General features: G+C 31.7%; 1 protein-coding gene and 1 pseudogene across 6 annotated transcripts in view; both read right to left on the bottom strand.

Annotated features, from left to right (window-relative positions):
- Positions 1 to 4,256: 4,256 nt before the first annotated feature.
- On the bottom strand, positions 4,257 to 19,762 carry LOC148860662 (ABC transporter F family member 1 pseudogene; annotated as a pseudogene).
- AFH14 (Formin Homology 14) overlaps positions 19,249 to 23,511 on the bottom strand; it is an 89,675-nt gene continuing 85,412 nt past the window's right edge. For 4 of the 6 annotated variants that reach the window (XR_016113238.1, XR_016113239.1, XM_088986070.1 and 1 more), the window contains one exon: positions 19,908 to 20,345. Coding sequence is in view for 2 of the 6 variants with exons in the window: in XM_088986070.1 (XP_088842196.1) it covers positions 20,170 to 20,345 (176 nt within the window). In the remaining 4 variants the exon portion in view is untranslated. Of the gene's footprint in view, positions 19,849 to 19,907; positions 20,346 to 23,511 lie in introns of those variants that run through there. The other 2 variants (XR_016113236.1, XR_016113237.1) reach the window with 1 other exon arrangement.

Raw genomic sequence — 23,511 nt, 5'->3', positions numbered from 1 at the left:
GGATGCCCACAAGAAGAAAAGAAAGCGACAGCAAATGAGAAGGAAGAGAAACAGAATTCGAACGAAGTGCAAGTATTGATAATGGTAGCCCAAAAGAGTGAGAAAGAAGGGGCAAGGAAAAAAGTATGCTATCTGATTTCAAGCAAGGAGCAAAGAAAAAAAAAAAGAAACAAAAGCGGAAGCAAAAATAAATAAAGAGTTCCTAGCAAGGAAAAATTCAAAAGAAAACACAGCCAAGGGGCACAAAAAAGATAGAAAAATGAAAAGTGGCAAGCAGCGGAAAAATCAAAAGGCACAATAATCAAGGGGTAGAAAAAAAGTAAAATAATGACTAAGAATGTCAAACAAAGGGGAGAAATGAAAAAGCATCACCAACAAGGGGTTGACGCAAAGAGCCACAGAGAATTTCAAGCAAGGGCAAGAGTTTCGTTTTGGGAGATGACAAAGTAGTTTCCTAACTAAGGCAAGACATGTGCTTTGAGCCAAATATCCTTTTCTTTGGAATCCATAAACCTAAGAACCTCTTTATAACCTATAAAAGTCCTCTTGAGGCCAAAACATGGCTAGACTCTTTGAATTGGCGACGATGGAATTTGACTCTTGAAGTAGGGGAACCCAAGTGTTGTTCATTTGAACTACACATGGCCTGATTCTTGGGACTTAAAACCAAGATATGTAGGTAGCCTGAGGAGTCGATTCAGGTGCGGTCAATTCATTTGGGTTTTGTGCCATTTATCCTTCTTTGATGAAACCCGACCTAAGCCACATTTCTTCCTATTTACTAAGACATCCCAGAGGTGTGTACACTAGGGGCATGAAGACATTTCCTTCCATACCAGGGCAAGGGTGCACAATTACTCATTTTGAGTCCTTGAGGTTTAGAATTTACTTGGGCAAAAAAAAAAACAAAAGAAAAAAAAAAGATCAAAAAAGGGAAGAAAAAATGGAAAGTAAGAAAAAAATAAGAAAATAAAAGTGAGGTAAAGGGGAAGAGATGGAGTGTTACTTTTGGCTTAGTCTAGAAATGCATGATAAGTGTAATGTTGAGAATGTCATTGACTATTTGTTACCTTTTTAAGGAAGAATGAATCATATCAACCCTCTTGGGCCAGGTCATAGTCAGTCTTCTTTCCTTCATGATTCAAGGGCGCACCCCTATGAGGAGAGGATGGTAACATTAAAAATAAAGGCATGTTGGAACTTCATTATTCACATGTAAACGGTAACTTGTGGGTGACTTCTTTTATATTTTGAAAATAAATTGAGTTTTTCTAGGACCTTATTTTTTGAAAATAAAAGTTTTATGATTTAAAAATACAAAAAATGCAAAACAAAGATTTTCTTGTTGTGGTATCGAAGGTTCTGAATTAATTTATTGTTCTATGCACTACTATAACCTTAAGAAGATAAAGGAATGACAATTATGAAAAGATGATTGGTTGCTTGCATGAGAAAAATAATGTGTGTAGAAATTCATTGGCAAAGAAGAATATATTTAGTGATATGTAGGTTTGTAATTGGGTCTGATTTTGATCTAATCCAAAATCCACTTTATTATGTTTAAAATAAAGAAAATTTTAAATGCATTTCAAAAGTTAAATGATTTTTAACGCATACTCATCTAATAAATTTATAGAAATATCAAATATTGAATTGTAATTTATAAAAAAAATATAAACAAGGGAGGGGAGGTGGAGTTATGGATGAAAGGAAATTTCAGAGATTGAAGCAAAGCATTTTCTGTTTGAAAGTAGGGAAGCCACCATGGTGAAGGTGTTTCTGATTGGAGAAGAAGCTATGGGGTGGTTTCACACTTTCATGGAGGATAGGAAAGCTTGTATGTTAAGAATCATTTGAATTTCCTAGGAGGAGGTATGTAGTAGAAAGAAGGGAGAATGTTAAAGGAAGATATGTGGTGCTTATGGGGTATTTTGGGGAAGGAAAAAAGGACTGGTTGGAAAGAGGTCACAAAAATCTTGAAGGAGGAAACTAGAGAAGATAGAAGAGTGGAGACTCTGAACTTGTAGAAGAAACACAGTGGGTTTCTAGAAACTCTGAAGTGGGAAAGCAGGAGGAAAAACCAAAAAAAGAAATACAAATACAAATTATGGCTAAAGCAGCAAAGGATTGCAGAATGGTATGCAATATGCTTGAGAATGATTGGGAGGAGATATTCATTGTAAATTTGATAGTACCACTGCAAGATTGGAAGAAGAATTGCTGAATTGTTGAAGTAAACCCCCTTTGAAAAATGTAAAGCCCTTCTAGAGTTTTTTTTTTTTTGTCGAGTAAAGAGATAAGATTCATTAATAGAGAATTACAAGCTTCTCATGGAGAGGCACGAGCTGCGTCCTCTCCAAATTAGCAGGAAGAAAGACAAACGGAGACAGATAACAGAAAACAGAAACCAAAAAACTGAAAACGGGAAACAGATTCAATCTACAATTGAGCCCAATATAAGCTTTCCCTGTTTACCACTTGCTTTGCAAGGCCATCAGCCATAGAGTTAGTAGATCTCCCCACCCATTGTATTCTCACTGTCAAACTTCTTGTCAGGCAGTTGAATTTTTTAGTTTCATTCTTAAAGCACCACACTATAGAGTCCGGGTTTTGTAGCCATCCCAATACCACCTTGGAGTCCCCTTCTATTATCAGATGTTCCACACCTATCTGCACAGTTAGCTGTATTCCTTGGATAGCAGCTGCGAGTTCCGCCCTAACAGATTTTCCAGCTCCTATGGGCCCCGAGTAGATAAGAACCACATTCCTAGCCTCATTCCTCAATACCCCTCCCCCCCTAACGGACCTGGGTTACCAAGACTACTTCCATCGAAATTCAGTTTCAAAAAGTTCTTAGGAGGGGGTTCCCAAGTCAGACTCACTTTAATCTTTCTAGATGAACAATTAGCCACTGCTAACCAATTCCTCCAAATATCACTAAATGATAAATGATGAAATAAGTCCAGTGATTTTAGCCATAAGATCACCCTATTTAGAATGCATTCCTTCATCTCTTCTAAGTTTCTCTCGTTCTCTTGAAAAGTTCTAGTATTCCTTTCTTCCCACACAGACTAGAGCAACACTACTCTTGCACACCTCCACATAATTCTTCCTCTTGTGTTGCCAAGAAAGGAAAACCAGATAAAAAATCAAGCTTGCATCCGCTGGCCTGACCAACCTGCATCCAAACAATGAGAAGAGCCACTCCCATAACTTTGCAGTAAATGAACAGGAAATTAGTAGATGGTTACAGTCCTCACCATGTGACTTTCAAAGGAATAGTCTTTTGAACCTAGGAAAAATGCAATTCCTGTTCAGTGTTTGAAGGTTCATTCGTTATCTTTATTAGTATGCATATAGTCATACCATGTCTTCTAGTCTCTAGTGTACCCATAGTTGAGTATTCCTCGTCTAGTCTAAGCTTAAACCTAGATCGTATTTGTAGAGTCATCTATTGATTCACCCAGGCCTAGTTGGGTCTTGACCCGATCTAGTCACACTCCCAACCCCCTTCATTTGTTCAACCCAAACCTGGCATATTTTGACCTTGTTGAGTGATCCTATAGTCACCTTATCCCCTAATTTAACCTAAGATTGGTCTAGTTCAAAACCTGTTTGAGCCATCATTTACAAGCCATTTAGGTCATGGGTCATGTACAGCTAATCTTGTCTACACTTGTCCATACCTTGTTAAACCAGTTTCATCTTGTTGAGTCATCTTTGTTAAGCCATTTGGCCTCGTAGGCCCTCGGTTCAAGTCGAACCCAATCTAGTAAAGAGGATTTTAGTTTAAAATAAATGATTTAAAAAGTCTATTATCTAAAATTAAAATACATAAACATAACATATAAAGTGTATCCAAAATGAAAATTTAAAAATAAAAGCAAACATATAAAACATTTTCAAGCATGTAAAACCTGCAATCTCTTTTTCCACTCAAATAGTATCTTTTGAAAGGTAGTGTTATACAACTCTCCTCCAGCCATCTCCATCTATCTAATTAATTAACCAAACAAATATATAAAAAGACATCATCAATCTTCTGCTAATCTAGCAGAGAAAATTGGACCTCCAGGGTTAGGCTCTGTAATAATACCCGCCCCATCTCTGGCCTCAACTTATTGCTCCGCCCTCTTGATATCGTCATCATCATCCCCACTTCGACAAAAAATGGAGAATGTAATGATAAAAAAGTCGGTAGAAACTATATGAATAAAATAGATCCTCAATGACTCGGTCCTTACCTGCGTCACACCTCAATCAGACAAACCCGCCTTGCTTCTCAGATGCTGCTTGAAATCCATAATGTCACCCTCCCACCGGGTTACAGTCTGGTTCTCACATACCCATATCTCTTCAGCTATCTGGTTGATGAGCCTGAAGTCATGGCTCACCAGTACCATCATGTGTGATTGTCTCCATGCCAACCACGCAAATATCACCCGTCTCCTTTGTCCATCGGACAGGTTCTTCATTGGCATTACCTGTGCTTTGCCTGTCAGCCCAAACTTCCCAATTGCTGCTCTCATTCTCTCTTCCTCATTTCCAGGATATTCCTTTATCATGAACTGGAGTGCAGACATCTCCAGATCAAGTTTCTCAGCCAAGTGCTGATGGAACTGTGCAATTCTAAGGTGGTTGTGGTAGCTTGTATGCAAAGAATCATTTGAATATCCTGGTAGGAGGTATGTAGTAGAAAGAATATGTCAGCTGAAGAAATCACTTAAGAACTTTTTTGAGTTAACCCAACCTTTTCTCTATTTTAAATGACTTGCTAGTTGGGATATTTAACACATCTTGTAAAGCTTCCCCTCTCCACTCTTGCCCTCATTTTAAGTCACTCCTAGGACCATTCAGTTTAGTCATTCACCCTTTTCTGTTTAGTCATTCCTTTCTGAGTTAACCCTACCTTTTCTCAGTTTAAAATGACTTGCTAGTTGGGATATTTGACACATCTTGCTAACCCCCTCTCCACTCTTGCCCTCATTTTGAGTCACTCCTAGGACCATTCAATTTAACTTGGCTAGAGCTACTAGAGCCAAACAAAACTACTGAATCCTATTCAATTAAAATGCAAAAATCAGTGATCCTAATTTAAGGGCATAGGCTTAATTCTACTCCAACGGGCCGAACAGGCTATAGTTTTCTTCCTTTTTAATTTAGTCCTGATTATGTTTTATGCTCGTGATTAGTAGTTCTTAGTTATGAGACTTCCTTCTTTTATTGTTGATTTTAGTGCTGGCCACCTTACTAAGGGCATTAATGTAATTGTATTCACTAAATTATACTATTTATTTTAATAGATTAAATAAATTATTCTCCAAAAATTTCTATTTATTTAATTAGATAATAGCTGCTATGGAATCATATTATGATTCTAATAATACATGCTTACTCATGGTTGGGTCTTGCAACATGATCCCTTGCCCTTAACTTTATTCAATCATAGAATTTCATGCTCAGCTTGAATGTTTATTTATTAAATTATTCAAAAACTTTTATTTATTTGATTTTCCCAATAATAAATGAATATTTATTTCTTTTATTAAATTAAATTATTGATTTATTAATTTTTCAAATTAGTTATAGTGTCGGATAGGTTGTGTCCCAATAATATCTAAAATTGTAGTTCTTTATTTTATTAAATTAAATTATTCATTTATTTGTTCTAATGGATTAAATACATTATTCTCCATAAATGTTTATTTATTTAATTCAACCTATGACCAATATTTGCGGTTGTCAATGGTAATATAAGTTATTGATTTATTTATTTTACAAAATTAAGTAAATTGTTTTATCTCTCTCTCTCTCTCTCTCTCTCTCTCTCTCTCTCTCTCTCTCTCTTCCCTGAGCTTAATATTTAGGGCTATCAATAGGATAGGTATTGGTTGGGATTAAACCTTTCCATTGGTCGGGCCCCGTTCGGGCCAGGTTTGCCTTTATATCAACAACACTTATTTTAATAAGTTAAACCTTTCCATTGGTCGGGCCCCGTTTGTGCCCCACCATCATATAAAGCTTGTATTGCGATGAGGAAATTTTTATTCTTTGTTTCTCTCTCATTTTCTAGTAATCTCTCTTTCTTATTTGTTGTTGAACATGTAACTATTTACAATGATGCCATTAATAAACCACTAACTATTCCGTCTTATACTTATTTTAATAAGTTAAAAGATTTTGTTGATTTGATTTACTAGATTATTTAATTATTTCTCTCTTTTTTATCGCTTTGTGCCTAATATTTAGGGTTTTCAATGGGTGGGGTAGTTTGGATATTAATTTATATTAAATTAAATTATTCATTTATTTATTTGACAAAATTAATTAAATTATCCATGAGGAAATTCTTTTTTCTATCTATTTTTCTTTCCTAATTATTTATATATTTATGTTATTAAGTTAAAAAATATTTATTGAATTTACTAAATTATTATTTTTATTGACATTATTTCTCTCTCTCTCTCTCTCTCTCTCTCTCTCTCTCTCTCTCTCTCCCTCTCCCTCTTCGAGTTAGATATTTAGGGTTGTCAGTGGGTTGGGTTTAGATCTAGATATTATCCATAGATTTTATTTATTTACTTAACTAAATTATTCAACTAATTGATGATTTAAATTATGAACAAATTATTTCTCTCTCTCTCTCTCTCTCTCTCTCTCTCTCTCTCTCTCTCTCTCTTTATAAAATGAATTAGCTTTGGTGTCAGATAGGCTGTACATGTCTTGTCCCAATAATAACTGAAAATTTATTTTTTTATTTATTTGTTTTAATAGAATTAATTAATCAATTATTATCCTAACAAATTATTACCGCTTTGTGTCTAATATTTAGGGTTTTCTTATTTATTTGATAAAATTAATTAAATTATTATCCATGAAGAAATTCTTTATTCTCTCTCATTTTCTCTCCTAATTATTTATATTCTCTCTCTCTCTCTCTCTCTCTCTCTCTCTCTCTCTCTCTTCTCTCTCTCTCTCTCTCTCTCTCTCTCTCTCTCTCTCTCTCTCTCTCTCCCCGAGCCTAATATTTAGAGCTCTCAATTGGATAGGTTTCGGTTGGGATTAAACCTTTTTTATTGGTCGGGCCACGTTCAGGCCAGGCTTTGCCTTTATATCAATAAATGAATCATAATTACAATTGAAACGATCGAAAAGGAAATGTGAGTTAATATATGTTCTAAAGTCAAAAATATCATTAAAAAATATCCTAAAAAAATGTCCCTTTTTGAGTCTGTGCCCGGCCATCATATAAAGCTCGGATTGCGAAAAGGAAATTTTTATTCTTTGTTTCTCTCTCATTTTCTAGTAATCTCTTTTTAATAAACATGTAACAAATATTTTGTTGATTTAATTTACTAGATTATTTAATTATTTCCTTCTCTTTCTTACCATCATACAAGGGAACCATTGGCCTAACCTCCCTCAATCGTGCAATCTCTCTCTCTCTCTCTAGGCGAGTTAGCTTGTTATTTTTGCCTCTATTCTAGTGCTTATCTGTTTTTTTTAAATAATTACTTTCAAAGTGGTTTCTGACCATAATTACTCTCTTTCTGTGTTAAAAATTGAGCCCAATGCTGGTTCTCTGAGATAATAGCTGCCATCGAACCATATATTATGATTCCAATAATACATGCTTGCTCATGGTTGGGTCTTGCAACCTGATCCCTTGCCCTCAACTTTATTCAATCATAGAATTTCATGCTCAGCTTGGATGTTAGCCTATTTGAAGACCTCGAAAATGCTTTTAGTGTCGATAATATGGGTACCCAATCTATTGCAAGTAGACTTGTTCATAGGCTGGGCTTCAGACCCAACTGACACTATCTCAGGCTCCGGTTTTGGGTCAGGCCCTTTAGAATTTTGTCAAAAGCCAAGCCCGAGCCTGGCCCATAAATAGGTCTAGTTTCAAATGTGAATTTCGATGCTGATTCATATACAATGTGGTGTATTTTTCCTATAAATGTGAGTACTCGGTGGATGATTTTCTTAATGAATAGATTTGTAATAACTAATTACACGGACGTCATATAATTCATAGATACCTTGGATATTTATTTATTAAATTATTCAAAAACTTTTATTTATTTGATTTTCCCAATAATAAATGAATATTTATTTCTTATATGGGTCGGGCTTTGCCTTTATATCAATAGAACTAATTCAAGCCCAAGTCTAAGCCCAGGCCAACCATCAGGCCTAGATTTTGAGCTCGTGCCCGACTATCATATAAAGCTCGGATTGCGAAAAGGAAATTTGTTACTTTTATTAACAAACTATTTCTCTCTCTCTACCTCTCCCTATTCGATTTAGATATAGGGTTGTCAATGGGTTGGGTTTAGATCTAGATAGCTCGGGTATTTATTTATTTTACCAAAATTTAAATTATTATCCATTGATTTTATGTATTTACTTAACTAAATTATTCAACTAATTAATGATTTAAATTATGAACAAATTATTTCTTTCTCTCTCTCTTTATAAAATGGATTAATTTTGGTGTCAGATAGGCTGTACATAATAACTGAAATTTTATTTCTTAAATTATTCATTTATTTAATTCAAGCTATGACCAATATTTACGATTGTCAATGGTTCAGGTTTATCTATTTACAAAATTAAGTAAATTATTATCCATAGAAATTTACTTAATTTACTGTATTCTTTAATTATAAATTAATCAATTATTATCCTAAAAAAATATTTTTCTCTCCTTGGAGCTTATATTTAGGGCAATCAATATGTTTGGTGAGGTGTAGGATAGGCTATACCTATTATGTCCCAATAATAAATGAAATTTTGTTTATTTATTTTACTAAACCAAATTAATAATTTCTTTATTTTAATAAATATAATAATTATCCATAAATTTTTATTTATTTGATTCAATCAATTCTCAATAATAAATGAATATTAACTTTTCATTAATATAAGTTATTGATTTATTTATTTTACATTAACTACTAATTTATTTCTCTCTCTCTCTCTCTCTCTCTCTCTCTCTCTCTCTCTCTCTCCCCCCCCCCTCGAGCCTAATATTTAGAGCTCTCAATTGGATAGGTATCGGTTCAGATTAAACCTTTTTTATTGGTCGGGCCACGTTCAGGCCGCGCTTTGCATTTATATCAATAGAATTAATTCATGCCCAAGTCTAAGCTCGAGCCAACCATCTGGCCTAGATTTTGAGCCAATGCCCGGCCATCATAAAAAGTTCGAATTGCGAAAAGGAAATTTTTATTCTTTCTTTCTCTCTCATTTTCTAGTAATCTCTTTTTAATAAACATGTAACTATTTACAATGATACCACTAATAAACAACTAACTATTATCTCTTATTTTGTTGCCTAATTATATACTTATTTTAATAAGTTAAAATATTTTGTTGATTTAATTTATTAGATTATTTAATTATTTCCTTCTTTGTCTTACCACTTCATGTCGAATATTTAGGGTTTTCAACGGGTGGGGTAGCTTGGATAATTATTCATTTATTTATGACAATATTAAGTAAATTATTATCCATGATCTTTGTTTCTTTCTCATTTTTATGTTATTAAGTTAAAAAATATTTATTGAATTTACTTATTTTACTTTTATAAACTCTCTCTCTCTCTCTCTCCTCGAGTAAGATATTTAGGGTTGTCAAGTCGGGTTGGGTTCGGATTTAGATAGCTCTGATACTTATCTATACTTTTTATTTATTTAATTTAATAAATTAATTTTATTTAATAACAAAACGTTTTTCTCCCTCCCAAGAGCCTAAGTTTTAGGGTTATCAACAAGCTATCGATAACAAAATTATTGATTTATTTGTTTTATAAAAATAAATAAATTATTATCCATAGATTTCTATTTGTTTCATTTACTAATTCAAGTAATTACTAATTTATTTAACTTTCACTTTCTCTTTCCAAGCCTAATATTTAGTGCTATCAATAGCTTAGGTCTCGGTTAGAATTAAACCTATTCATGGGCCAAGCGAAGTTTGGTTTGGGCTTAAGTTAAAAGATTTTATTTATTTAATTTACTAAATTATTTAATTTTATTAACAAATCCCTTCGCTCCCTCTCTTTCTACCCCGAGTCTAATATTTAGGGTTGTCAATGGGTCGCGTTTGGTTCTAGATAGCTTGGGTATTTATTTATTTTACAAAATTAAGTAAATTATTATCCATATATTTTTATTTACTTAATTTACTAAATTCTTTAATTAATTAATTAATCAATTATTATCCTAACAAATTATTTTTCTCTCCCTGGAACTTATATTTAGGGCAATCAATATGTTTGGTCAAGTGTGGTATGGGCTATACCAATTCTGTCCCAATAATAAATGAAAAATTATTTATTTATTTTACTAAACCAAATTAATTATTTTTGTCTCCTTTTTACTATTTCATGTCTAATATTAGGGTTTTCAACAGGTGGGGTAGCTTGGATATTTATTTATATTAAATTAAAATTTTCATTTATTTATTTGACAAAATTATTAAAATTATTATCAATGAGGAAATTCTTTTTCTCCCTCATTTTCTCTCCTAATTATTTATATATTTATGTTATTAAGTTAGAAAATATTTATTGAATTTACTAAATTATTACTTTTATTAACAATTTCTCTCTCTCTTATCCATAGATTTCAATTTATTTAATTTACTATGTTGTTAAGAAATTAATAATTTATTTAACTAATAAGTTATTTCTCTCTCTCTCTCTCTCTCTCTCTCTCTCTCTCCCCCTAAATATTGATGCCTAATATTTAGGGCATCAATAGGATTGGTATCGGTTGGGATTAAACCTTTTCTTTGGTTGGGCCATGTATGGGTCAAGCATTGCCTTTATATCAACAAAACTTATTCAAGCCCAAGTCTATGCCCGACCATCATATAAACCTCGGATTGTGATAATGAAACTTTTATTCTTTGTTTCTCTAATCTCTCTTTCATATTTGTTGTTGGACATGTAACAATTTATAATGGTGCCATTAATAAACAACTAACTTTCTTACCGCCTCGTGTCTAATATTTAGGGTTTTCAATTAGTGGGGTAGCTTGCTTATTTATTTATTTTATTAAATCAAATTATTCATTTATTTATTTGACAAAATTAAGGAAACTATTATCCATAGATTTCTATTTATTTAATTTACTAATTTATTCAAAATCAATAATTTATTAACAAGTTGGGATTAATCCTATTTACGGGTTGGGTAGCTGGGCTTTGTCTTTATATCAATAGAATATTTTCAAGCCTAAGTTTGAGCCCGACCCAACCATCAGACTAAGATCTTGAGTCCAACCCAACCGTGAAATTAATATTCTTTATTACTCTCCCATTTTCTTGACAATTTATTTATATATTTAATTTAGTAAACTAAAAGTTTTATTTATTTAATTTACTAAACTATTTAATTTTATTAACTTATTATTTCCCTCTCTCTACCCCTCACCAAGTCCAATATTGAGGGTTATCAATGGGTTGGGTTTGGATTTAGATAGCTCGGATACTTATCTATCCATTTTATTTATTTAATTTAATAAATTAAATTTATTTACTAATAAAATTTTTTCTCCCTCTAAAGAGCCTAAGTTTTAGGGTTATCAACAGGCTATTGATAACAAAATTGTTGATTTATTTGTTTTACAAAAATAAATAAATTATTATCCATAGATTTCTATTTATTTCATTTACTTATTCAAGTAATTACTAATTTATTTAACTAATAAGGTATTTCACTCTCTCTTGCCAAGCCTAATATTTAGTGCTATCAATAGCTTAGGTCTCGGTTGGAATTAAACCTATTCACGGGCCGAGCAAAGTTCAGTTTGGGCTTAGCCTTTATATCAGCAGAACATATTCAAGCCCAAGTCTGAGCCCGAGTTGGCCATTGGGCCTAGATCTTGAGCGTACTAATTTTATTAAGTTAAAAGATTTTATTTATTTAATTTACTAAATTATTTAATTTTATTAACAAATCATTTCGCTCCCTCTCTTTCTACCCCAAGTCTAATATTTAGGGTTGTCAACGGGTTGCGTTTGGTTCTAGATAGCTTGGGTATTTCTTTATTTTACCAAAATTTATTAAATTATTATCCATAGATTTCATGTATTTACTTAACTAAATTATTCAACTAATTAATGATTTAAATTATGAACAAATTATTTCTCTTTCTCTCTCTTTATAAAATGGTTTAGTTTTGGTGTCAGATAGGCTGTACATGTCTTATCCCAATAATAACTGAAATTTTATTTATTAAATTATTCATTTATTTGTTTTAATAGATTAAATAAATTACTCTCCATAAATTATTATTTATTTAATTTAATCTATGACCAATATTTACGGTTGTCAGTGGTTCGGGTTTGGTTCTGGATTGCTTGGACTAGTTTTGCACCAATAATAAGTGAATATTTATTTATTTATTTTATTAAAGTCAGTTATTGATTTATCTATTTACAAAATTAAGTAAATTATTATCCATAGATTTCTACTTTCTTAATTTACTGAATTCTTTAATTATTCAACGGGTGGAGTAGCTTGGATAATTATTCATTTTTTTATGACAATATTAAGTAAATTATTATCCATGATCTTTGTTTCTTTCTCATTTTTATGTTCTTAAGTTAAAAAATATTTATTGAATTTACTAATTTATTTACTTTTATAAACTCTCTCTCTCTCTCTCCTTGCTCGAGTTAGATATTTAGGGTTGTCAAGTAGGGGTGATCATTTCAGCCCGGCCCAGGCCTGGGCCCACATCAGGCCCACAAATTTTTGGGTTGAGCTTGGGCTTAATAGTTCAAGCCTGGCCCGGCCCTCATATGTTTAAGCTTACACATTTTGTGTATAAGGTATACATGTTATTTTACATTTTGTGGGGCTATCAATAGAATAGGTATCGGTTGGGATTCAAGCTTTCCATTGGTCGGGTCCCGTTTGGGCCGGGCTTTGCCTTTATATCAATAGAACTTATTCAAGCCCAAGTCTAAGCCCGGGCCAACCATCAAGCCTAGATTTTTTAGCTTGTGCCTGACCATCATATAAAGCTCGTATTGTGACAAGGAAATTTTTATTCTTTGTTTTTCTCTCATTTTCTAGTAATTTCTCTTTCATATTTGTTGCTGAACATGTAACTTTTTACAATGATGCCATTAATAAACCGCTAACTATTCTGTCTTCTTTTCTTGCCTAAGTAAATTATTATCCATAGATTTTATTTATTTACTTAACTAAACTAATGATTTAATTTATGAACAAATTATTTCTATCTCCCTTTTTTTAAGGCTATCAATGGATTAGTTCTCGTGTCGGATAGGCTATACATGTCTTGTCCCAATAATAAATAAAATTTTCTCCATAATTTTTTATTTATTTAATTCAACATGTGACCAATATTTATGGTTGTCAATGGTTCGGGTTTGCTTTTGGATTTCTTGGACCAATCTTGCACCAATAATAAGTCACCCCCGTGTTCACGGCCTCTTGCGTGACAAAAGTATTATCCATAGATTTCTAATTACTTAATTTACTAAATTCTTTGATTAATTAATTAATTAATTTCCTAAGAAATTATTTTTCTCTCTCCCAAAGCCTATACTTAGGGCAATCAATATGTTTAGTCAGGTGTGGGATAGCATATACTTGTCCCGTCCCAATAATGAATCAAATTTAATTTATTTATTTTACTAAACTAATTTATTAATTTATATATTTTAATACATTAGATAAACTATTATGTATAAATTTTTATTTATTTGATTCAACCCACCCGAGACACAATAATAAATGAATATTTAGTTATTTTATTAAATTATATTATTGATTTGTTTATTTTACAAAATTAAGTAAAATATTATCCATAGATTTCTATTTATTTAATTTACTATGTTGTTAAGAAATTAATAATTTATTTAACTTTCTCTCTCTCTCTCTCTCTCTCTCTCTCGTGTGCGTGCGTGCGCATGAGCCTAATATTTAGGGCATCAATAGGATTGGTATCGGTTGGGATTAAACCTTTTCTTTGGTTGGGCCATGTTCGGGTTGGGCTTTGCCTTTATATCAATAAAACTTTTTCAAGCCCAAGTCTATGCCCGACCATCATATAAACCTCATATTGTGATAAGGAAATTTTTATTCTGTGTTTTCTAATCTCTCTTTCATATTTGTTGTTGAACATGTAACTATTTATAATGGTTCCATTAATAAACAACAAACTCTCTTACCACTTCGTTTCTAATATTTGGGGTTTTCAACTAGTGGGGTAGCTTGGTTATTTATTTATTTTATTAAATTAAATTATTCATTTATTTATTTGACAAAATTAAGTAAACTATTATCCATAGATTTCTATTTATTTAATTTACTAATTTATTCAAAATCAATAATTTATTAACAAGATGGGGTTAATCCTATTTATAGGTTGGGTAGCTGGGCTTTGTCTTTATATCAATAGAATATTTTCAAGCCTAAGTTTGAGCCCGACCCAACCATCAGACCTAGATCTTGGGTCTAACCCAACCATGAAATTAGTATTCTTTATTACTCTCTCATTTTCATGACAATTTATTTATATTTTTAATTTAGTAAACTAAAAGTTTTATTTATTTAATTTACTAAACTATTTAATTTTATTAACTTATTATTTCCCTCTCTCTATACCTGACCAAGTCCAATATTGAGGGTTGTCAACGGGTCGGGTTTGGATTTAGATAGCTCCGATACTTATCAATACATTTTATTTATTTAATTTAATAAAAACAAAATTTTTTCTCCCTCTAAAGAGCCTATGTTTTTGGGTTATCTACAAGCTATCGATAACAAAATTATTGATTTATTTAAAAATAAATAAATTATTATCCATAGATTTCTATTTATTTCATTTACTTATAATTTATTTAACTAATAAGGTATTTCACTTTCTCTTGCCAAGCCTAATATTTAGTGCTATCAAGAGCTTAGGTCTCGGTTGGAATTAAACCTATTCACGGGCCGAGCGAAGTTCGGTTTGGGCTTAGCCTTTATATTGTTATTCATGGATTTCTATTTATTTAATTTACTAACTAGTAATTAAATAAGTGACCCCGCCGCGTTCGCGGTCTGTTGCGTGGCAAAAGTATTATCCATAAATTTCTAATTACTTGGTTTACTGAATTCTTTGATTAATTAATTAATTAATTTCCTAACAAATTATTTTTCTCTCTCCAAGAGCCTATATTTAGGGCTATCAATATATTTAGTCAGGTGTGGGATAGTAGGTACTTGTCCCGTCCCAATAATAAATCAAATTTAATGTATTTATTTTACTAAACTAAATTATTAATTTTTATATTTTAATACATTAGATAAACTATTATGTATAAATTTTTATTTATTTGATTCAACCCACCCAAGATGCAATAATAAATGAATATTTAGTTATTTTATTAAATTATATTATTGATTTGTTTATTTTACAAAATTAAGTAAAATATTATCCATAGATTTCTATTTATTTAATTTACTATGTTGTTCAATAAATTATTTCTCTCTCTCTCTCTCTCTCTCACGAGCCTAATATTTAGGGCATCAATAGGATAGGTATTGGTTGGGATTAAACCTTTTCTTTGGTTGGGCCATGTTCAGATCGGGCTTTGCCGTTATATCAATAGAACTTATTCAAGCCCAAGTCTATGCCCAACCATCATATAAACCTCAGATTATGATAAGGAAATTTTTATTCTTTGTTTCTCTAATCTCTCTTTCATATTTGTTGTTGAAAATGTAACTATTTACAATGGTGCCATTAATAAACAACTACATTTCTTACTGCTTCGTGTCTAATATTTAGGGTTTTCAATTAGTGGAGTAGCTTGTTATTTATTTATTTTTTTAAATTAAATTATTCATTTATTTATTTGACAAAATTAATTAAATTATTATCCATAGATTTATATTTATTTAATTTACTAATTTATTCAAAATCAATAATTTATTAACAAGTTGGGATTAATTCTATTTATAGGTTGGGTAGCTGGGCTTTGTCTTTATATCAATAGAATTTTTTCAAGCCTAAGTTTGAGCCCGACCCAACTATTAGACCTAGATCTTGAGTCCAACCCAACCATGAAATTAATATTCTTTATTACTCTCTCATTTTCTTGACAATTTATTTATATATTTAATTTAGTAAACTAAAAGTTTTATTTATTTAATTTACTAAACTATTTAATTTTATTAACTTATCATTTCCCTCTCTCTATCCCTCACCAAGTCTAATATTGAGGGTTGTCAACGAGTCGGATTTGGATTTAGATAGCTCAGATACTTATTTATTGATTTATTATTTTACTAAATTAATTAAGTTGTTATCTATACATTTTATTTATTTAATTTAATAAACTAATTTTATTTACTAACGAAATTTTTTCTCCCTCTAAAGAGCCTAAGTTTTAGGGTTATCAACAGTCTATCGATAACAAAATTATTGATTTATTTGTTTTACAAAAATAAATAAATTATTATCCATAGATTTCTTTTTATTTCATTTACTTATTCAAGTAATTAATAATTTATTTAACTAATACGGTATTTCACTTTCTCTTTCCAAGCCTAATATTTAGTGCTATTAATATCTTAGGTCTCGATTGTGATTAAACCTATTCACAGGCCGTGCAAAGTTCAGTTTGGGCTTAGCCTTTATACCAGCAGAACATATTCAAGCCCAAGTCTGAGCCTGAGCTGACTATCGGCCCTAGATCTTGAACGTAATGGTTTTATTAAGTTAAAAGATTTTATTTATTTAATTTACTAAATTATTTAATTTTATTTACAAATCATTTCCCTCCCTCTCTTTCTGCCCCGAATCTAATATTTAGGGTTGTCAATGGGTCGCGTTTGGTTCTAGATAGCTTGGGTCTTTATTTATTTTATTAAATTAAATTATTCATTTGTTTATTTTATAAAATTGAGTAAATTATTATCCATAGATTTCTATTTATTTAATTTACTAAATTATTCAATTAATTTATAATTTATTAATACGTTAGTGTCTAGGTTGGGAATAAACCTTTTCACGGGTTAGGTAAGGTTCGGGTTGGGCTTCATCCTTATATCAACAGAACATATTTAAGTCCAAGTTCGATGTCGCATCAATCGAGCCTAGATCTTGTGCCTAGCCCAACCAGGAAGTTGTTTATATATTTATTTTAGTAAGTTTAAAAATTTATTTATTTAATTTTCTAAATTATTTAATTTTTTAACAAATTATTTCCCTCTCACTCCCTCCCTAAGTCCAATATTTAGGGTTGTCAACGAGTTGGGTTTGGTTTTAGATAGATAGGATATTTATTTATTTTTTACTTTATTAAATTAGTTTAATTATATTGATTTAGTTAATGAAATGTCCAATTAATGAATAATTTATTTTACTATTTTTCTCTCTCCCTAGAGCCTAAATTTTAGGGCTATCAATGAGTTGGGTCATGTGTGGGATAGCTAGTACTTGTCCTGTCCGAATAATAAATGAAATTTTATTTATTTATTTTACTAAACTATTACACATAAAATTTTAATTATTTGATTCGAACAGGTGGCCAATAATAAATGAATATTTATTTCTTTTATTAAATAAATTATTGATGTATTTATTTTATAAGATTAAGTAAATTATTATCCATAGATTTCTATTTATTTAATTTACTAAATTATTCAAGTAATTAATAATTAATTTAACTAATAAGTTATTTCACCATCTCTCCCGAAGCCTAATATTTAAGGGCCATCAATAGGTTAGGCCTTGGTTGAGATTAACCTATTCACGGGCCGACTACGTCCGGATTGGGCTTTGTTTTTATATCAACAGAACATATTCAAACCCAAGTCTGAGCTTGGGTCGACCATTAGACCTAGATCTTGAGCCTAAGCCTGACCTTCATTTAAAGCCCAAAGCGTGGTTAGGAAGTTTTTATTCTTTGTTTCTCTCTCATTTTCTTGCCTAATTATTGATATATTTATGTTATTGTGTTAACAATTTTATTTGTTGAATTTAGTAAATTATTTAAATTTATTGACAAATTATTTTCCCCTCTCTCCCTCCCTGAGTTCAATATTTAGGGTTGTTAACAGGTTGAGTTTGGATCTAGATAGACTGGATATTTATTTATTTAATTTACTAAAATTAAGTAGATTATCATCCATAGATTTTGTTTATTTACATAGCTAAATTATCCAATTAATTAATAATTTATTTCACAAACAAATTATTTCTCATTTTCTCTCCCTTTTAGGGCTATCAATGAGTTAGTTCTGGTGTGGGATAGGCTGTACATGTCCCATCCCAATAATAACTTAAGTTTTAGTTATTTATTTTACTAAATTAAATTAATTTATTTATTTTAATAACTTAAAGTGAATTATTCTCTATAAATTTTTATTTATTAAATTCAACTCACGACCAATTTTTAGGGTAGTCAATGGTTCAGGTTTGGTTCTGCATAACTTGGATGAGTCCTGCCCCAATAATAAATGAATATTTTTTTGTCTTATTAAAGTAAATTATTTATTATCTATTTTACAAAATTAAGTAAATTATTATGCATAGATTTGTATTTTTAATTTACTAAATTATTTAATCACTTATTAATTTATTTTACTAACAAATTGTTTCTCTATTAATGAGCCTAATTTTTACAGTTATCAATAGGTTAAGTCTGGGTTAGAATTTAACTTGTTCATGGGCTAGGCCAGGGTTTGTATTTTATCAACAAAACATATTCATGCCCAAGTTCGATCCCAACGCAACCATCAGGCCTAGATATTAAGCCTGAGCCTAGCCTTTATATATAGTCTGAACCCTGGCCAAGAATTTTTATATATTCTTTATTTATCTCTCATTTATTGGCCTAATAATTTATATATTTTGATTTAGTAAGTTGAAATATCTCCTCAAGTGCAATATTTAGGGTTATCATCGGGTTGGGTTTGGTTTAGATAGCTTGGATATTTATTTAATTATTTATTTTACTTTTCTTCATTAATGACAGTTGGGAGAAACACATCATGGCGTCCAATAGCTTTTGACAAAATGCATCTCCCAGAACCGCCATATATTCCCTCCCCAACACATTCGAGATGAGATTATAACGTCCCGCAGCATTGGCACCCACACCTTTTCATAGTGGTTTGTTATCTAGATTTTCTTTGGTGGTATTGAGGAAATCTTCAACTCAAATGGGGGATTGGGTGGTCTTGTGTTTGACGGAGTGGAGTGTGATGGTGGAACCCTCTTCTGGTTTTCCTGTAAGAACCCCAAACTTCAAATGATTGGATTCAACAAAGAAGGCCAGATTCGGGGAAGATTAGACTACAGTAGCAGGATGACATCAACTACACTGGCAGACTGATGTAAACATTCTGCCCAAATTATTTGAAAAGCGAAGGAGGGTTTGGACTTTCAGAGTGGCACTTTTTTACTTGATTTGTGACCAGATGTCTCTGTTGCTTTGAGATATCAAAAGGGTTTGGACTGAATCACACGACAAAAGCTGAAATGGTGTTGTTAATCGAATTGGCGATGGTAAAAATGATGGTGTTGAATCGTCTCCGCGATCGTTGGTAAATGTCCTCCCGCCTCTCATAAATCCCAACTTCCTCCATTTCCGTCCGCTATTCTTCTGCCCAAGATGGTGGATACCATCCCCCTCGTACACGCACAACTCTGGTGAAAATGGGTATCTTACTATCAAGTCGGGGCCTCGATCAAGTTCATCAGGGCCAATGATACCAGCCATGGAGCCTCTCCGCCTGCTATTCTTCCGCCCAAGATGGTGATACCAACCATGGAGCCTGACTCGCCACTAGCTATCCCGTACCAGTCCTGAGGGCAACCGTTGGACGGAAGAGAAAAAAATAGTTACAAGCACATTTAATGGAATGGAGAGCAAAAAAAATATAGAAATCTGCCTTGATGGCGTAAATGGATCTTACATATGTATCCATTAGATATACTTTACAATGCATTTCAGCAGAAATCTAGTTACAAGCACATTTAATGGAATGGAGAGCAATGCGATAATTTCAACCTTGGAGAAGTATAATACATAGCCCTATGAATTCTCGTGTCCCGTGCCTGTGGCAGATGGATAACTAATTAGATGTGACATCTGCCACGAACACGGTATTGCTCTGCAATCCAAGTTCAGTTTATGTGCTTCTGAGAACCAAGTTTATCAGTATTTTCTTTTCTTGCAGAAGAGTTTGCCCGCTCTTTCATTGCTTCTTTTTCCAGTTTTTTCCTTTCAGCATCAGCCAGTTTAACATTTTCCTCACGCGATTTATTGAACATCTTAACAAAGACCACCAAGATCGATGTCACTGCAAAATGAAAGTGGGTTAAGAATGCAATATATTGTCAAGACTCTTGCTGAATGTTGATCTTGTGTGTATACATTGCAAACTCCATAAGCCCAACTAAATGGTAGCAATAATGCATCTAAATATCTAATCTTTAATCTGACTGAATAAGTTTCATATATGTAAAAGTTAAAAATGAGGTGTAGTAAAAGTAACAAGAACCGGTTGCCTGGATGGTTCCCGGGCCGATTTGTCCGACCGTCTGGGTCAATGGCGGTTCGAAAACCATTCTAAAACCTATTTAAGTCAAACCACGTTTCACTTCCAAATGTATTTTTTTGGACTCCAAAGAGTAATGTTGTCTGGACTTCATTCTACAATTCTTAACTATTTGACGGTACCAACTGGCTCAATTAGTAAGGTCTTGGCTGGTTGCAGCAGACTTGGGATCTAATCCCAGTAGTCACCAGGATTTTGGGGGCGGGGGAATGGGTAGGGGAACAGGCTACCCCCATTGTGTATCCCCTTGAAGTTTTTTCATTTTATTTTCAATTATGACCCCACTCCACCATTCATCTTGTTTGTTAAACCATCTATCCATTTTTCTGAATTTGATTTCAAATCCAATCTGGTTAAGGTTGATCTGAATTCAATCCAACCATAACTGGATTGACTGATTGAGTATAGATGCACCTTTGTCAAGCAGATTGATAGTTCAAATGTCTGTAGTGTTTTAGAAGTGAAAGGTGCAAGGCGAGACACACCTTTTAAAAGCAAGGCACAAAAATGCAAAAAATACCAAAAAATACAAAATAAAATATTAATTAAAAATATAAAGTAAAATTTTAAAACAAATCTTAAACAAAACCTATTATCTCAAATTAAAACACATGGACATAACATGTAAAACATATTCAAAATGAATATGTAAAAAAAAATCAAACATAAAATATAAAACATATATTTGTGATCAATATATAATATAAAACATATTCAAGCATATGAAACTTTCAATCACTTTATTTCTCCCAATTGCATTACTTCAAATAGATGATATCATGCTAAAATTTATTTGTCCTTTTCTTTCAAGCATGTCCCTCATATACATAGAAATTTGATTGCTAACGTTAAAGCTTATTTGTTTTTTTTCTTTCCTCGTCTTTATTAGAGGCTGTGTGGAAGATATGAAGATGTTTATATTGCTTACAAGCATTTCAAGACATTCTCAACATCAATTAAAAATATTAAACATAATATTCAAAATGGAAATGTAAAAATAAAATCGAACATCTATATCTATACTAATAAAAGTGGAAATGAGTCTCTTTCTGGAATTTTTATAGAAGTGGTAATTAAAACAATTGAAGCTGTATTAATCATCATATTACAAATCATCAACTCACACTTCCATTAAAGTGATCAACCAATATAAGCCATTAAAGATACTTTCTCCACATACACCATTCAAAATGTACTAATTTAATAATCATATGTGAACACTTCACCTCCACATTCACTATTAAAAACCTACTTTCCTCGAACATTAACCCTAATTGGTTGCATCCGGTATTCCCGCTTATCTCAATACCATTCACTAACTCATTGCCACATACCCTCTTAAGATGAGCTAGGCTTCGATTTTTATTTTTTTATTTATTTTTGGGTTGGACTTGAACCTAGCTTAGGTAGCTTAAGCCCAGCCCAAGCTGATTATACTATTCACTAGCTCATTATACTATTATTATAGTCAGGGCTGATTTAGCAACATGAGCCCGGTCCCTAGCCTAAGCCCAACCCAAGTGCATTAAATTCCAATGTGATTAGGCTTGGATTGGACAGATAAGTCTTGGGCTCGAGCCTTAGACCCAATTCTTAGGTATGGGCTTGGATTGAACTTATATTAGGCCTGACCTGACCAAGTTTCTATGGATGCAAACTAATCAGATTGGATGCAAACAATAATGTTAATCCTATATCCAATCTGATGATAGATCTCAAGAAGATCACAATTCAAATTCAAAGCTACTGAGGATGTCAAATATCCAAATCCGATTTGATTACCCATAGGTCTGTAAGATTTAACAAATTATTAGTAGGAAAAAATGAAATAAAATAGTCTATACAAAGAAAAACAAAAACACAAACATTTGTTTCAACCATTTTTATTATATATACATGTCTTTTTATAAAACAACATAATAACATAAAATATCAAATTAAATAGTGCAATATATATAGGTGATTTGAATTCGATCCTATTTTTCAATCCTATCGTATTCGAATTCAAGTAGGATCATGATCTGATCCATTTTGTACCCCCTACAACTTGCACCCCTAATCATTCAACTACTTATAAAATGGGTCAACTAATGATGTCATAATTAAATAATAACTACTAAAATATATAGAAACAAAAAAATAAAAAATAAGAAACTTATAGAAAAAATAACACATCTCAAATATTATAACTTGTCATATTAAACAAAGATAAGTATGGTAAACAATAATTATTTTTATAAATAAATTATGAAAACATAAGAGAAATTTAAGGCTACCAAAAATTATATCATTTTTTCTTTCAAGTCAAATGGTCAACAAATGATGTCATAATTATGTAATAAAAACTCTAAAAATTGATAGAAACAAAAAGTATAGAAAATACAAAAAAAATTGTCAAAAAAAATTAGGCATCTAATATCATAAACATATCATATTAAAAAAAGATAGACTTCTTAAATAAACAGTATTTTATTAACAATAGAAATGAATATACATAGTTTAAATTCACAAGCATACCATACTTGTATTACAAAATTATCTTTTTATAATGGTTTTAGATAAGCATATTGAAATTATCATGTTTTTCAGCTATGGGTGAGCTGGTCTAGGGCGGAGCCCCCAGCCCATCCACCAAGCTTAAAAAGAGCAAAATGCATAAATATCCAAAAGGTGCACTCCTGGTCTGAAGTGCAATGTGGACCTAGAGGACACCTTTTGAAAGTGTTGTGCCTAGGACCTAGGCAAGGTGCACATGTGCATAGGTGCACCTTCTAAATCATTGTTCCCCAAGCCACCAGGTTTCTAACCAAGTTTGAGTAAAGACGGGTGGCTAGGTGTTAACCTGAACTATTATTGTGATCAAGTGACCATTTGAATGCTTTGACCAGCTGTGTCGATGATGGATTGA

Source organism: Nelumbo lutea, chromosome 4 (assembly GCF_056320005.1).
Source record: "Nelumbo lutea isolate HS-2025 chromosome 4, American lotus-T2T, whole genome shotgun sequence".
Taxonomy (NCBI): Eukaryota; Viridiplantae; Streptophyta; class Magnoliopsida; order Proteales; family Nelumbonaceae; genus Nelumbo; species Nelumbo lutea.
This window is presented reverse-complemented; position numbering and strand designations above follow the sequence as displayed.